At 40.3% G+C, this 17,829-nt stretch overlaps 1 protein-coding gene across 3 annotated transcripts in view; it reads right to left on the bottom strand.

The window, feature by feature from the left end:
* Positions 1 to 17,829, bottom strand: part of RYR2 (ryanodine receptor 2) — a 751,000-nt gene that overhangs the window by 20,798 nt on the left and 712,373 nt on the right. For all 3 annotated transcript variants that reach the window (XM_059170336.1, XM_059170337.1, XM_059170338.1), the window contains 6 exons: positions 16,471 to 16,557; positions 15,819 to 16,037; positions 14,220 to 14,350; positions 12,663 to 12,705; positions 9,571 to 9,704; positions 5,916 to 5,976 (listed from right to left, as the gene is read on the bottom strand). In XM_059170336.1, the coding sequence (XP_059026319.1) occupies positions 5,916 to 5,976; positions 9,571 to 9,704; positions 12,663 to 12,705; positions 14,220 to 14,350; positions 15,819 to 16,037; positions 16,471 to 16,557 (675 nt within the window). The remainder of the gene's footprint in view (positions 1 to 5,915; positions 5,977 to 9,570; positions 9,705 to 12,662; positions 12,706 to 14,219; positions 14,351 to 15,818; positions 16,038 to 16,470; positions 16,558 to 17,829) is intronic.

Genomic DNA, 17,829 nt, shown 5'->3' with positions numbered 1-17,829 from the left:
GTGACTATTATCAAAAGCTACTCTGATTTCATTCTACTATAATCACTTCGTTTACTCTCTTCTTAGTCCATACATTTATATCATTCTAATTAGTTATATCAGTTTGTGTATTTTATTATCCTTTAGTTTGTTCTGAGAGATTCAATGTCCCTTCTCTCCTTTATAGCAGAGATCATGTTCTTGAGAATTTTCCCACAGAGAAAGTTTTATTGACTCAATATTTGATAGCAAGGGATCTCCACCTATGCACTACTGATAGTTTACACTGGGTAATTCTTTATTGTGGGGACTGTCCAGGGCATTGTAGGATGGTTAGTAACAACCCTGGTCTCTACCCATCAGATGCCAGTAGCAGCTCCTCCATAGCTATGGCCACTAAAGATGTCCCCGGACATTGCCAAATGTCACTTTGGAGGACAAAACTGCCCCTGCTGGGACCCCCGGCTCTAAAGTTAACCAAAGAACCAACCAACTTCCCTTCTCTATTTTTCATTTTCTTAACTAAATCAGTGTTTGTTGAAACCTACTAGTTAGATTATATATGATGTCTTTTTTCTATTAACATATAATGTTGTTATTTGCCCCAGGGGTACAGGTCTGTGAATTATCAGGCTTACACACTTCACAGCACCCACCATATCACATACTCTCCCCAGTGTCCATCACTAAGCCACCCGATCCCTACCCCCTCACCCACCCAGCAACCCTCAATTTGTTTTGTGAGATTAAGAGTCTCTTACGGTTTGTCTCCCTCCTGATCCCATCTCGTTTCATTTTTTTCCCTCCCTACCCCCTAGGATACCCCATCCTCTCTCTCAAATTCCTCAGATCATATGATAATTGTCTTTCTCTGATGGACTTATTTCAGCTTAGCATAATACCCTCTAGTTTCATCCACATCATTGCAAATTGATGGCTGCATAGTATTCCATTGTATATATATACCACAGCTTCTTTATCCATTCATCCGTTGATGGACATCTAGGTTCTTTCCATAGTTTGGCTATTGTGGACATTCCTGCTGTAAACATTCGGGTGCACGTGCCCCTTCGAATCATTACATTTGTATCTTTAGGGTAAATACCCAGTAGAGCGATTGCTGGGTTGTAGAATAGCTCTATTTTCAACTTTTTGAGGAACCTCCATACTGTTTTCTAGAGTGACTGCACCAGCTTTCATTCCCACCAACAGTGCAGGAGGTTCCCCTTTCTTGGCAGCCTCACCAACATCTGTCATTTCTTGACTTGTTAATTTTAGCCGTTCTGACTGTTGTGAGGTGGTATCTCACTGTGGTTTTGATTTGTTTTTCCTTGATGCTAAGTGATGTTGAGCACTTTTTCATGTGTCTGTTGACAATTTGGATGTCATCTTTAGAGAAATGTTCATCTATTCTGCCCTTTTCTTAGTTGGATGATATGTTCTTTGGGTGTTGAGTTTGATATGCTCTTTATTGATTTTGGATACTAGCCCTTTATCTGATGGGTCATTTGCAAACATCCTCTCCCATTCTGTCAGTTTTCTTTTGGTTTTGTTGACTGTTTCCTTTGCTGTGTAAAAGCTTTTGATCTTGATGAAGTCCCAATAGTCCATTTTTGCCCTCACTTCCCTTGCCTTTGGCTGTGTTTCTAAGAAGAAGCTGCTGCAGCTGAGGTTGAAGATAGGTTGCTGCCTATGTTCTCAAGGATTTTGATGGACTCCTGCCTCACACTGAGGTCTTTCAACTATTTTGAGTCTGTTTTCGTGTGTGCTGTAAAGAAATGGTCCATTCATTTTTCTGCATGTGGCTGTCCAATTTTCCCAACACCATTTGTTGAAGAGACTGTGTTTTTTCCATTGTACATTCATGCCTGCTTTGTCAAAGATTAGTTGACCATAGAGCTAAGGGTCCATTTCTGGGAGCTGAGGGTCCATTTCTGGGTTCTCTATTATGTTCCAGTGATCTATGTGTCTGTTTTTGTGCTAGTACCATACTTTTGTGATGATGACAGCTTTGTAATAGAGCTTGAAGTCTGGAATTGCAGTGCCACCAACTCTGGCCTTTTCAACATTCCTCTGGTTATTCAGGGTCTTTTCTGGTTCCATATAAATTTTAGGATTATTTGTTCCATTTCTTTGGAAAAAATTGATGGTATTTTGATAGGGACTGTGTTAAATGTATAGATTGCTGTAGGTAGCATAGACATTTTCACAATATTTGTTCTTCTAGTCCATGAGCATGGAACATCTTTCTGTTTCTTTGTGTTTTCCTTAATTTCTTTCATGAATACTTTATAGTTTTCTGAATACAGATTCTTTGCCTCTTTGGTTAGATTTATTTCTAGGTACCTTATGGTTTTGGGTGCAATTGTAAATGGGATTGACTCCTTAATTTCTCTTTCTTCTGTCTTGTTGTTGGGTATAGAAATGCAACTGATTTTTGTGCTTTGATTTTATATCCTAACACTTTACTGAATTCCTGTATGAAGTCTAGTGGTTTTGGAGTGGAGTCTTGGGTTTTCCACATAAAGTATCATAACACCTGCAAAGAGCGAGAGTTTGACTACTTCTTTGCTGATTTGGTTGCCTTTTATTTTTGTTGTCTGATTACCAAGGCTAGGATTTCTAGTACTATGTTGAATAGCAGTGGTGATAGTGGACATCCTTGCTGTGTTCCTGACCTTATGGGAAAAACTCTCAGTTATTCCCCTTGAGAATGATATTCACTGTAGGTTTTTTATAGAAGGCTTTGATGAAATTGAGGTATATACCCTCTATCCCTATACTGTAAAGAGTTTTGATCAAGAAAGGATGCTGTACTTTGTCAAATGTTTTCTCATCATCTATTGAGAATATCATATCATGGCATATTCTTAATCAAGCATCTCACTTTATGTGACCTAAAATATGTTGAGCAGAAAACGCAGATCTCATGATACAAGTGGTTCTCTCTGTAGAGATTCTGATTACAGTCAATGTAAGGGATTAACTTTTCAGAGGCTAGAAAATGTATATGGTTTTTGAGGGGAGGGGAATGAATAAAGTAGAGGAAAAGATACTGTGATCATGCTTACTTTTTGGATTAGAGTCTCTTGGGCAAAAGTTATGTTTTTGCCAGTAGGGTTGGGAACTACCTATTTTGGGAAGGGGTGGAAACCTCCATTTTGACCAGAGTATATCTTAAACCTTAGAACAAACAGGGGGCTGAGGTGGTACATAGTTTTTCTGGGCAGCTTGGGGCTTATGTTAGAAATCAGGCTGAAAAAAAAGAAAATAGTATTTGAAAACAGACACTGAGATAAGACTATGCAGAATGTGCTCAGTTTGGTTTGGCAGCGTTTCAGAAGATGAGTCTGGAAATATACCCCAGGGTTGGAAGGCTTTAAGCCCAGGTGAGGGGTGCGGGCACATCTTTTGGCCTATAGGAGCCCCTGGAGCATTGTACAGAATAATGGTGTATGAAAAGCAGCATCTTATGAACATGTCTTGAGCACCTACCAGGTGCTAGTCACTGCCCCATATATTTGCACATACAGTCCCCATTTTATTCTAGCAAGATCCCTGGTAAGGAGGCAGTTTTAGCTCCAAACTTACAAATGAGGAAAAGTGAGCTCACTCAGGTCAAGCTCCCTCCTAAAAGAAGGTGTAAGTGGCAAAGCCATGTTGGGACACCACTGGCTGACCCCACAGGTGGGTGAGGTTTTGAGAGCCATGACTAGCAGCAGAACTGGCCAGGGCAAAAGGGAGAATCACTGAGGACAAAAAATACGATTATTAACATAATTAAATGTATAAGTTGAAGGAAAAAGAGGAGACTAAGCTGGTCATTTGAGTGTAGAAGATTAAGATACTGAGAGAAAGAGGAAATGGCAGATAGGGGACTGCATTTAGTGGAAGGGGGAGGGGAGATACATTCGTCATGGGACATCTGGATGGACACATCTAGCAGGCTATTAAGAAATGCAAAGGGTGAGGAGCAAGGACAAATTTGTGCGCACAAGATGAGTGAGGTGCCTAATACATGTGATAAACTGAGCCAAGGATACGTGTGTAGACTACACTTGGGCTCTGCTTAGACAGCCAGATTTAGCAAATAAAAACACAGGCTGCCAAGTTACAGCAGAACGTCAGGTAAAGAATTAACTTTTATTATTACTGTTCTTTAAGATTTTAGTCACTTATTTAAGAGAGAAGGTTTTATTTTTAAGTACTCTCCACACCCTAGTGTGGGGCTCAAACAACCCCAAGATCAGGAGTCATGTGTTCTACTGACTGGGCCAGCCAGATGCCCCAAGAATAAATAATTTTTAGTTTATGTCCCTTGCAGTATTTGGGATGTCTACATTTAGTTATCTGAAATTTAAATTTAACTAGGAATCTTGTACTGCATCCAGTAACCTCAGCTGTGTTTCAGATAGAAACTGCACTGTGAAGAATAAAGACATGTTGAAGGGTGACTGGCCAAAGAGAAGCCATGAATCTTCAGGAAGATGAATGATGTATCATAGTAATATATCAGGAAGAAATCTGCCCATGCCCCGATTCTCTGGACGAGAACTGCAGGGCAAGGGAGTATTACACACAATGCAAGTACTGTGGCATATGAGCGGGTGAAGAAGGACAGACCTCCAGAGGCCAAGATGGCAGGGCTACTTGAATGGAAAACACCAGTGCTGGAGGTGAGTTGGTCTTTCTACTCACGGGAGATGCTTCCATACTTAAAAGACTTGTTTTGGGGCTCTTTGGAGAGTTCTCCAAGAGACCCCGAGTTCTAGGCCCATCGCTGGGTGGTGATAGAGGCAGGAGAATTTGGGGGGTGTCATGGGCCTTCAGGAGAATAGAACTAATGTTCACTGTAAAAGTAAATGACAATTAGAGTGACATTTTGAGACTAAATGAGATGTCCAAGGGAGAAGGCACAGAAGCAAAAACAGTGTAAGGTCTAGGACTAAGCTTTTGGATATGTTTGTACATTCCCCTTCATAGGTGTGTGAGGATGGTAAGAGGATTATGAGCCAGCAGGAGGGGATGAGCTGAGACCCCAGGGCAAAAGTGTAGTTGATCCATCCAGCAGAGTTTCAGGACCATCTCCAGCAACTTCCCATAGAAAGCAAATGGAAGCATAAAAACAGGTGATGGTAACAATTTTTAAACTGAAAATTCTAGGGGCGCTTGGGTGGCTCAGTCAGTTGAGTGGCTGCCTTCAGATCAGGTCATGATCCCAGGGTCCTGGGATCGAGCCCCGCATCAGGCTCCCTGCTCGGTGGGGAGCCTGCTTCTCCCTCTCCTTCTCCCTGCCACTATGTCTACTTGTGCTCTCTATCTCTCTGTCAAATAAATAAATAAAATCTTAAACTGAAAATTCTAAAAGTCAAAAATGTCAGGCTGTGGAGCAAGCCATGGTAATAAAATGTGACTGAGCTGACAGCTAGTGGCTTAGTACTAGGGGATTTTTGTTCCCTATATTTGGACATATACTTGGGCCCTAAGTTTTAGTTTATAGGCTCCTAGGCTCTTTGAGAAAAGGATCGATCAAGAATAAAAAATATAATAATTTAACATACTTAATTGGAGAAAAAAATTTATCAGTGTTTTAAAATTTTATTTACTTAGAACTTTCGTTTCAACGTCTAGAAAGCTTTGAAGTATGCCATTGTCCAACTAAAACCTAAATGAAAATACACATGAATTTGCCATCGCAGTTTCTTTTTCTTATGTAAATATATTTTCATGTTAATCTTCTGGCTATTGAAAGAAATGGGATGACGGATCAGCTAATTAACCATGTATTTCCCTGGGTCATTGTCAAGTAATGATCTGTATTAAATGAATTGATATTTGGTTAGCTTTCTTAAGTAACTGTTGATCACTCTGCAGGAGCCCAGCAGACTCCTCTAATGTGAGTGTGGTGTACTTTATGGAAATGAAGGAGGGCTTACGTTGTCAGTGAAGACGACTCCGAGTTTCCACATCTGATACTTCACATCGATAGAGTTCAATCTGGAAAGACAAAAAAGAAGAATTTGTAGGTATGTACATGAAGTGCTTTCTTGTCCTACATTAAATATAAGATAAACTCATTTATGTGAGAATGATCTCTGGAAACTGCTAAATTAACCAGTGTATACATCAAGTATCCTCACTAGCTTTCATTATACATTGGTAAACACATTCCAACAAAATAATTTTTACTTACACTGATAAACACTTGCATGAAGAGGCATATTCATTTTACAACTATACTTAGTTTAGCAATGAAAGGGCTTTTTCATCTTGTTTGTTTCCTTTTGTTTTCAAAAGCCTCTCTACTGGAGAAGGGATTCACCTCTTCCCCTTGGTTCCCAAAGCACCTTGTAGGCTTAGACTTATATGATTTCCCACATTGTTTTGTGATTGTGGGTACATAGGTATCTATGTATGTACATTTATGCCTCTCTCCCTAGTCTGTGAGCTCCCTAGCCAACCAAGCACATTATATCATACATGGAATATGTCTCAGTAAGCACATGTTGAGAGAATAAATCTTAACATAAGTATTCATGGTCTTTGCAGATTAAATACGTTTTAATTAAAACACACTTTCTAATTTTCATTTTTTTCAAAACTTCCCACTGATTTATGGGTTAAAAAGTGTAACTTTGTTCACCTTTCCAATATGCCAGGTATTTGATATAACGCAATATCATATTAGCATTATTACATAAAGGCTTCTCTAGACTTATTGTCTTAATCTTTGATTACTTTACTCATTGAAAAATGCCAATCTTTTATTACAAGTGGTAGGATCGATCATGGCTAATCAAAGCTGACTTCTTAGGAGACTTCACCCTCAAAAGTTAAGGAATCAATTTTATTACTAAATAACATTTTTTAATAAAGATTTTTAAAAGGTATTTTAGAGAGAGACAGAGTGGAGGGAGGGGCAGAGGGAGATAGAATTTCCAGCAGACTCCCTGCTGTGCGTGGAGCCCTACAACGTGCTCCAACCCACAACCCTGAGATCATGACCTGAGCCAAAACCAAGAGTCTGATGCTCAACTGACTGAGCCACCCAGGTGCCCCTGCTAAAGAATATTTTTAAAAGTTCTGTGAATATTTACAATGGGTTTCAATATAAGACTATATTTTCTTAATGTGGTAAAATGCTCAGTGGCATGATTATTTTCCATGAAAGCAACCTAAAAAAATAAAATAATAAGTATTTCTATCAGGATGCCTGAATGTATCAGTTTCTTACTTATTTAAAACACCATTCTCATTTTTCATCCCTATCAAACATTAGGATGACAAGATTGTTATCAATTTCATGAAGCTGCATATCCTTTTCATAGTGCAGGACACTCTTTTCTAACCAATCGGGGGCAGTCCTACTGTTTGTGTGGGCTGACCCACTCCCAGGGATGGGCCATACCTGATCTAGGCCAGCTAGGACATGTATTCACCTCACCACAGCACGTGGTTCAGGGAAAACTTTCAGCCAGAAGCTGAGGAGTTTTGCTAGAGAATTTTGAGATACAGGTCCCCATGAAGACACAAATGAAAGAGATGCAGGCTGCTAGCTGTCATTCTGTCCCCAGGAGGTAATCTGGCCACTTATTTGATTGACAAGCCCTATATTTTTGATTGGCAGATAAATGCATGCACAGATAAATTAATCAATTTAAAAGTATTAATCCCTAAGGGAAAAAATGTATTATGCCACATTAATTTCTTGGTCCTTTGCAAGGAGTCAAACTTGGAAACATTTCCTAGGTGAAACAATGGAAAATTCCCCTCATTTGAAACTATTTGTTCATCCTGGAAAAAAAAAACCCAACAATAAAAACAGTCTGAACTTTCATTTGTGTTCTAGGGTCATAAAGATGGCCAGGAAAAGTGTATAACCCAGTGAAATTTGTTGATTCTACACTGTTTGTCAGAGATCTGAAAATATTAGTAGAAAGCTCAGCACCACTCTGACTCTTGTTTTATCTGAAATTCTAGCATAAGGGTCTTAGTTCTAAATGAAGCACACTGATGGTGCTTAGAAGCACCATCAGTGTGCTTCATTTTCTATACAGCAACAGTCTTTAAGTCCCACATGTGTTTTCTTAAAGCACTGAGGTGATATTTTGGATCTAAATTTACAGTTTTTGTCATATGTTTGCTTGTCTGATTTTCAAATGAGTTCAAATTATTTTTAAAAACCACTAGCCCTGGGGCACCTGGGTGGCTCAGTGGGTTAAGCCTCTGCCTTCGGCTTGGGTTATGATTTTGGGGTTCTGGGATCGAGCTCCACATTGGGCTCTCTGTTCAGCAGGTAGCCTGCTTCCCCCTGCTCCCTGCTACTTGTGGTCTTTCTCTCTCTGTCAAATAAATAAATAAAACCTTTAAAAAAAAAAAAAAAACCCACTAGCCCTAACAACTTTTCAGGTAGATAAAAAATATATGACTGAATAAGATAGGTCAGCCAAAGTGGTTTTCTTTTTTTTTTTTTTTAGGATTTTTTATTTAGTTATTTGACAGGCGGAGATCACAAGTAGGCAGAGAGGCAGGCAGAGAGAGAGAGGAAATGGGCTCCCCGTGGAGCAAAGAGCCCGATGTGGGGCTCGATCCTGGAACACTGGGATCACAACCTGAGCTGAAGGCAGAGGCCTAACCCACGGAGCCACCCAGGTGCCCCGGTTTTCTTTTTTAAATGCTAAAATATTTATCTGAGACAAAGTAGTACTGCCCTACAGAGCCTCACATATCTATAGTTTCAAAGTCATCATCACATCCCTAGTTGGCTGAGACCGTTAGTATACAAATGGGAAAGGCTGATTTATATTAAAGGAAAGGTAACTGTTACATTTCTTCTAAAATCATTTAAGTGGCTACAATAAGAAATTACATTTTTATAAGCATGTATGCTTAACATTTATTCCAGAATTACAGGTGATCCAATTTGCAAAATATATTTATATGTACACTCACACTACGTGTGTGTGTGTGTGTGAGAGAGAGAGAGAGAGAAATTCAGTCTCAGGCAAATTCAACTCAACTGGTTCACATCCTTCTAGTTATATAATAAATTAGTCCATTAAAAGCATGGTATTAGGAGCACCTCATTTTAAAATTAAATTTTCAAGTTACAGCATGACAGCATAATATTTCTAGCATAGGAGTTTTTGCTATTTAAATGAAACACATTATAATAAAAGAATATGAACTTTGAACATTTCTAATGAAAGAGCTACACAGATCCCTTTTCCAGAACATAAGAAAGATTAACCTCTTTTCAGGAACTAAGCATCAGAAAAAGTCAAAGTTTAACTTCGACTTAAGTGGCATTTAGGGAGTAGAAAAAGCAAATTAAGAACACAAATATTTATTTTTGCTTTATGTAAATAACAAAAAGCCACCTTCTAAAATTAGTAGGAAAAAAATCCAGTCATTCCATAACTGAAAACCCCTCCAAGTTTAAAGCAGACCTTAGGTATATCTTCTGTTTCCCTCCTCTCTATGCCTCAGACATTGAGGGAAAGGAAATCAGTGCACTAGCAATTTCAGAAATGTCTGAATTTCTTCTCCTTTCAGTCTATAGCTATAGGAAAGGGCATAAGCTGCACTCACACAGCCGACAGGGAGCTGTCTTTCTTCGGCTTCTTCTTCTCCCGGGCATCGCTGAAGTCCAGAGCGGCTTTGTCCATGCCTAGGAGCTCGCTGATTCTGTCCCGGCCGTAGAACTCTCCGTACTTATCCATAACCTGGGGGACAGGAATAAAAGCACTTGACCCACCTCATGCATTAACTAACCCCTTGTATGCCTGTGTACACAAATATCTAATTATTTTTACACTTATTATATTTTTGCCTTATGTTCAAGTTCACTTGAAATTCTTGTTTATGGCCCCTTGTCTGTGATCACACTGCTTAAGGTTGTCACAGCAAGCTTACAGCGTTTTAGATAATACCCTCAGCAGAACAAGATTTCTTACTCAAGAGGGAGGCATGCAAAAGGAAGAGAGTAGGCCAAATATGTAAGAGAAGAAGTAGAAGATGGAATGAAAGGAACTTCACCCAAATTCCTACTTTGTGCCAGGAATCACGGTAAGAACTTTGACTTGCTCTCCCTCACAGGATTGTCACAGTATAGAACTTTCCTGTTATTAGGATTCTACTCTGCAGATAAAGAAGTTGTGTCTCAGAAAACAGAACATGCTCAAGGTTGCTAAGCTTGGCAAGACATGGAGTGAGAAAGCTATCAGGCAGGAGCTGACTCGCGGCCAAGGTCTGTATAGACCACTGCTGACCAAGGGTGGGCCACTAGTGATGGCATCGGGATGCCATCATCCCCACCATTCAACACTCCCATCGTTTCCTGAGTGGAGCAGCCCTTCAGTAATCCCCAGAGCCTTGTCTCCCCCGCCCTCCTGTCTTCAGTGCAGTCCGAGCATAGGTTCCGGGGCACCATTTGAATCCCTTCTGAGCAACCCCCGTCATCGCTCTGGCCCCTCTCTCCCTTGGCCACATGCACCTGGCCTGTTTTCAGAGCTGTGCATAGACATGGGCCCACAGCTCACCCCTGAGCTCAGGGGGTGCAACTCCACGACACAGCCACTCTTGGCCCAATGCTGCCAGACCACGAGAGTCCCCCACACAGTGGAAGTGGGGGCAACAAAAACAGTAAGGAGAGAAGAGCAGGAGAGAGGACCGGCTCTGAGAGGTAAAGGGGGTAGGACAGAAGGGCAGAAGGAGAGGAGGAAATAACATGGGGAAAGGAGGCAAGGAATGCTAGAGTGGGTGAAGCAGCACACTAACGGGAAGGAAGAAGGGACTAGCAGAAATAAAATTCAGGGGGGCGCCTGGGTGGCTCAGTTGGTTGAGCGACTGCCTTCGGCTCAGGTCATGATCCCAGACTTTCGGGATCGAGTCCCTCATCAGGCTCCCAGCTCCTTGGGGAGTCTGCTTCTCCCTCTGACCTTCTCCTCTCTCATGCTCTCTCTCACTCATTCTCTCTCAAATAAATAAATAAAATCTTTAAAAAAAAAAAAAAGAAAGAAAAAAAATTCAGGGGTGCCTGGGTGGCTCAGTCAGTTAAGGGTCTGTCTTGATTTCAGCTCAGGTTGTGGTCTCAGGGTGGTGGGATCAAGCCCTGCCCTCATTGGGGAGTCTGCTTGAGATGCTTTCTCTCCCTCTGCCCCTCCTCCACCTCATTCTCTTACTCTCTAAAATAAATAAATCTTTTAAAGAAATCAGTTTTCTCTAAATGTATATAATGAAAGTAAATGAAAACATGAAAGAGTAAAGAGTCTGCGAACACTGATTACAAAGGTTCATGAAAACACTTGTTCTGTGTTATTCTCCTGGCACTACAGATTGGCTGGGATAAGCTGAGTGGTGGTTCCCTCTGGACTGTGTTCTCACCTCGTTCTCAGAAGAACAAACTGGGCAGCACATGCGCGTGCGCGCACGCACACAGCAGGAGTGTCACGAATAGTCCTGCTGTAATTACTGTTCATCTGATCCTGAATATGCAGTTTCCTTCTGAGAAACTTGTGCTTTAACAATTTAAAGCTGCTTCTTCATTAAATAATTAAGGAGACTAAAATGATCAAATTATCTATTTTAAATTATTTAAAAATAAGTCTTTCAATGTTTGGCCTAGTTTGGATGTGCTCTTAGGCAGTAGCTCAGTGCTACTCACAATGCCAGGTCACACAAAAAACTTGCACCAAAATAAAAAACACACTACTCTCAACTAGAAGGGGGGAAAAAAGGTCAATGGGTTTCATCATGTACCTGATTTAAACTTGTGGTGCAAGCCCTCCATCTGCCCTGAGACTGGTAATAGAGGATTCGCAGCTGCTCCTGGAGAACCGTCCTGAGTAACACTAAATTGGTGAAATCAAAGGGAACAAGACCACTTCGTGTGGCCGGTACTTCTGCCTGTTCACTCCACAGAGCATCCCCTGGGGCTAGAACCCATGAAGGAGCAGAGGGTGAGCTGGGTCAGTTTGGCAATTAGAAAGGTTCAAAGAATAAGTAGGAGCTAGAATGTAATCACTAGAGTATTTTACAACATACAAGTAATGGTGCATATATTTCATTCAAAAATGTGATCTAACATTAAAATTCTGTGTGGGAAAAGCAGAGATGATCCTTGACTCAAAATCAGAGACTTAGCAGGTGCCACAGTGGACTACTGACTCTGTATCAGTGTTCTTTCCACTACACTCTGAGGCAGTGGGCATTAGAAGGATAAAACGTGATGAAAATAAAAAGATCTTTAAAGTTTATATAAAGTAAATAAAACTCGATCCTTTCTTGTCATGCAAGGACTTGACTTCTGTAAAGCAGGATTCCAGCCCTAGTGATTTATAGCTGTCTTATCAGAAAATGGCCATCAGCTAATTTATGTTACCCAAACAATCTCAGAAAATTCTCACCAAGTCCTGACACGGTGCAGACCGAGCACTGTTTATTCGCCGGAGTCAGAGGACAGGCAGATAAAACAGTGCTTATTTATCTTATAGCTACAGCGCATGCGTATTTTTTACATGCAGTTTTTGAAATTCATATTCAATTTCACTGCCGCTCTGAAATGACTTTGACAGATAAAGCACACCTCAATATTTCATTCTACATATGAGCTGCATCAAATTCAAATCTGAAGTGTGCTCTAGGAAAGAAACAGAGAATGCATTCTTTTTGAGAAGTATTACCTTTCTTTTAACAAATTTGTCCCAGTAGTTGTTGGGAAATGACCTAAAAAATACAAAAGCATAAAAGTAAAATAATATCATTTAAGAAAACAATAAGCAACAGTATACTGTTTGAACTATACAACATACTTCAAATAATATGTAAGATCTTTCCATTCACAAAAATCATAATTTATGTCCCATCTTATCCCATAATTTTTCTATATTTTGGATAGATCAAATATTATTTAAATGTTACTCTAGGGGCACCTGGGTGGCTCAGTGGGTTAAAGCCTCTGCCTTCGGCTCAGGTCATGATCCCAGGGTCCTGGGATTGAGCCCCACATCGGGCTGTCTGCTCCGCAGAGAGCCTGCTTTGTCCTCTCTCTCTCTCTCTGTCTGCCTCTCTGCCTACTTGTGATCTCTATCAAATAAATAAATAAAATCTTAAAAATAAATAAATAAATAAATAAATAAATGTTACTCTAGCAATATATACATGCAAAATCACAAAAAGACTATGGGCTGCTATTTTAGTATAGAAGAATATGAACGTATTTATTCATAAGCAGGCTTGTTTTATTTATTTACATGTCAGTATATGTCATTTGTAATGTCAAATACAGTTTTTCGTCAATTGTGTTTAAAAATTAAAGTACCTAAAATTCTGTCATTGTTTTTCCCACGAAGTAAAAAAAACGTCTCATTCCCCCTAGTTATCCTCAAGGAAACTAAGCAAGGTACCTGGCACCTTGACTAACGCTGAGTTCACTTAAAGGGAAAGACTTAATTGATTTAGTATAAACAGCTAGAGTTGATAAAATTTATAATGCACAAAGAAACCATCCCTATTTGAGAACTTGGGAGTTTATAGAAATGTTAACTTTTTAAGAATAAGCAAAACTGGTGAAAATAAAAAGTATTTCAGTCTTGAGTAGTACAAACTACTCAAAAAGTATTGCATCACTAATACTTTTAGTGTTGGACAATTACACTTCTGTGATGAATTTATACCTGGAACAGCAGCTAGTAGTTTGGGTCTTGAGCTCACAAGGCTAAATATTTAGGGTACAGAAAAAGTACTTGTTTCTTTGCCTTAAGTTTTACAGGTCATACTCCTCAACTCATTTGATACCCTGCTGCTTGGTGGTACTGACAACGAGCTTACAACATAGATACGTCAAAAGTATGAAATTCAGTATTTTTGCTTTTAAGGCTATAACTCTTTCCCTAATTTCTGCCACCTCTGTGCTTTTGGAGGACAGAACCCTGCACTGTAGTTATGTACCTCTAACTGTGCTCTTCCCTGAACACTGAGTAATGGATGTCACGTTCCATCACTCCTGTGAAAATGGACTCAAAGCCATTTTTGATTAAGGAATTCAGAACACAGATGGGAAAAAATGGATGGCATCCATTAAGAAGCTGACAGCACTTAGTCTTTTGATTTTCTTGGCTGAAAATATCACTATTATTCACCTGTGCTAAACTTTTGACAAATCTGCAAGAACTCCAGCATGTTTTTTTTTGTCTTAAAATTTTTGAGCATAGAAATGTCTCAAAAAATTCTTTACTCACTGTGTGTTGATTACAAGTCTATCCCACTGGCCTTTAATATCATCTTCTGAAGGTTGTTCTGTAATATAAAGCCCATCAAATTCCAGTTTTCGAGCTACTTCCTTTTCTCGCTTAAAAATAACCAATGGGACCTACGTTTGAAAATATAAACATGTTAAAATTAGTTTAGATTTACTGGTATCTCTTGTGGTCATTACCTGTACAAGACAGCTTTTTGGAAAAAGAAATATTTCCCATGTTACTTCCAGGAACCAAAACCGAGTGAAAATGAATTGGTTATATTTAGGCAGAAAGGAACATCTAGAGGTTTAGGAAAAATAGAAATGGAACTGATGCCATGTACAACCCTATGTTTCCAAACACACAGAATTTTACACATATTTTCACTAAAAAAAATCATTTTTAAATATTAGAAGATACATATTTTATTACAATATATTTGTTATATATCCTTATATATATGAGAGACACAAACAGCTACCATAAAATATAGCAATGTTACCAAGGTTCCAAAATGTATGCTCCTAACAAGTGCAGTTTTATTTGCGAAATCTGATTCTATGCTCAGAGTGTCCAAAATGCATTTTGAAATAAACTTTAATCTCTGCAAAAATCTTTGTCAGTTTGCCCAAATATTTCCAGAACATATTCTTATCGCCTCATCTGGACAGATTTTATGCAAGGCACAGATATGAAGAGGATGCAGACATTCTGGAAGTATTCAAGAATACCTCCTCCTGCCCCAACTCGTAAAACAGGAAAGAAAAGGAGAGGAATTTCTGAAGAAAATTTTACATCATAGTCTTTTACTCCAGGCTCTGGTTTTTCAAAGTCTTCTAGAAGTTTCACAATCAGAGGCAGGGGACAGTGAAATAAAGTGTTACCATGAAAAGGTGTCTTGCTAGGAAAAAATAAAGAGGTTTGCAAAAGTAATGGGCAGCCCTGAGCACTCAGAGACTCTTGAGTTCTATTCACCAAATTATATTATTCTCTTGGCAAGGATCTAGGAATAGAGCTCTATTATTTTCTGGGTGAAATGCAACAAACTATAAAAAGCATTTCTGCCATGAAGGCTTTAGATACGTTCCTAACAAAGGACAATTCAAATGATTCAGGTTCCACATGACGTATTCCGTGACTCTAATACACCAGAGCATTGCTGGGACACAGGGTGGGTTACTTCTGTGGGGTCAAGTTTGGGTGAAACTGGCCATTATGGGAATGATTACCAAATGAAACAGAAAGCTACAGCAAGAAGGCCCAAAGCCACCTGCCCTTAGGACAGTCTGTAGCCTATGTGGAGCCCTGAAGACAAGCCTCAAATGCCCCAACCCAAGACAACCATGTAGGGGTATCCCACCCTCGTGGACTGAGGCCCACGCATGTGCCCTATCATGTCTGAAAGGTTGCCCCACTTGTCCCTCCATTGCACTCTGCTTCCTTCCCTTGCCCCACAGGTGTTGACTCCTAGAACATTCCCTAATAATCCCCATGCAGGTAATTTCCCCATCTCAGAGTCTGCTTCCCTGGAAGTCCAGCCTGCAACAGACACGTGCACACACAGACACACACAGGTACCTTGGTGCCTTACTATCTTACTTTCAAGCAGTAGTATCCGATGATGCAGAAGAAAGAAATGACTGTGTGGAGAACAGCTAGGATCCTCAGCGTGGGCTCCATATAGCCACTGCTCTCCTCCAGGACATAGTGAACCGCGATGATTCGGGGCGAGCCAGTGTCTAGGGTGCTGACTTTGGCGTTTTCACTCAAACTGCGTGTGGGGAGCTCCTTTCCTTCAACCACAGAAGAAGTGGAGACCTGATTCAAACCATTTAAAGTAGAGTCAGTTCGCTTCCTCTAAGATACCGGCACAAACCAGAAACCCAGTAAAAAGCCAGAGATGAAGCCCGTGTCCCGTGAAAAGACTAAAAGCAAGGGCTAAAAATAAGATAGCTTTTCAAAAACTGATGATAAATAATGAGCACACTCTAAAATGCTTTCTAATCCAAGCAAGACTTGAGGATTCTAAGGCATGCCGGGGTAGAGGGGGGCATTTCCCACTTAGTTCAGAAGAAAAAATCTACTGCCTTACTAGACTGTCAGTGACGTGTTTGACCTTTAGGTTCCTCTTTCATCAAAACATTTTAGAATGGGTTTAGACATGCTTATTAGTGGATTTGTGAACTCTCTACATGCAATTCCATCCATCTGTAGTTTCGTACTGGTTACTGAATGACAAAGACATACGTACCTTATAAAAGAGCAAGATGAAATTGATTGCAAATGCGACAAATAAGGCTAACATTCTCATGTTGTAAAAGTTGCGAGCAAAATAGTTCTGAAGGTGAAAAAAATGATTAAAAGGTCACTGAATTGATATTGACATGCGCAGACAATTTAAGCATTCCTTCCTTTACCCAAAACTATTTCTCAAAAGTCTACTTTGTTATCAAGTAGCATTCTTGGTGCTGTAGACGTAACAGCAAATAAAATCTGGGCTACCAGTGGAGGATAGAGATGATAAGCACAACCACAGATTAAAGATAAAATGAAACAAAACATAATCTCAAGGGATGCTAATGCTTTGAAGGAAAAGCCGTCAGGTTAAGGGCTTTTGGAATGGGGGTGCTATTTTAGATAGATGGGTCAGGGAAGGCTTATTTTAGGAAATGACATTTGAGCACAGTCCTGAATACCATGGGAAAGCAAGAAAAGTAAGCGAATGGGGAGAGAGTGTATGAGAGAGAGCACATGGGTTGGGAGGAGGAAGGTTCTGAGTTCAGAGTGAATGTGTTGTTGGGGACAGTGAAAGAGAAGAGGGACTAGGATCAAATGAGGTCAGAGAGGTGAGGTGGACATAGGCTTATAGGCTTCTGGTAAAGTTTGTAATGTTCCTTCCCATGCAGTGGGTTGGTTTATGACCTCTGGAGCCACACTGCACACTCGCTCGCTGCAAATGCAGATCAGCGCTTAAGCACTCTGACAGCATCCCTTCTATCATCTGTAAAGTGGCAATAACAACAGAAGCTTCCTCAGAAAGTCTGCTCTGAGGATAAGTTCATGGAGGGAAAGTTAGTTATTAATCTTGTTATTATAACTGGAATGATTACTTTATTCTGGGTGGGATGGCAGGCAAGCTATCAGGGGATCTGAAGAGGGCTTGATATGACCAGATTATAATTTGGAAAGATTATTCCAGTTGCTGTGTGGGAGACAGGATGCGAGTGGAAGCAAGGGGACTAATCAGAGCTACCAAGGGAGCGCAGGAGGGGATGATGCTGGTGGTGGTGGTCTGGTCTAGGGGGAGCTGTACAGATGGAAGAACGGAGCAGACCCTGGCTATACCTGGAAGACAGAACTGGGAAGAGTTCCTGCTGGATTGGATTTGAGGGAGGCAAGAAAGAGAGGACTCAGATATAGTAACTTCTGGATTTGGGGTCAGAGCAACTCATTACATGGTTGGTGCCATTTAGCGACTGGAAAAAACACCCAGAGGAGAAGTAGGTTTAAGGAAAAAGGCGATGGGGAGATATCAAGTCTCTGTTTTACTATCAAGTGGGAGATGTCAACGAGGCATCCAAGAGGATATGCCAGGGGCTTTCGCATGACA

The sequence above is a fragment of the Mustela lutreola genome, chromosome 4 (assembly GCF_030435805.1).
Source record: "Mustela lutreola isolate mMusLut2 chromosome 4, mMusLut2.pri, whole genome shotgun sequence".
Classification (NCBI taxonomy): domain Eukaryota; kingdom Metazoa; phylum Chordata; class Mammalia; order Carnivora; family Mustelidae; genus Mustela; species Mustela lutreola.
Note: the sequence above shows the minus strand (reverse complement) of the source record. Positions and strands in the feature narration are given on the sequence as shown.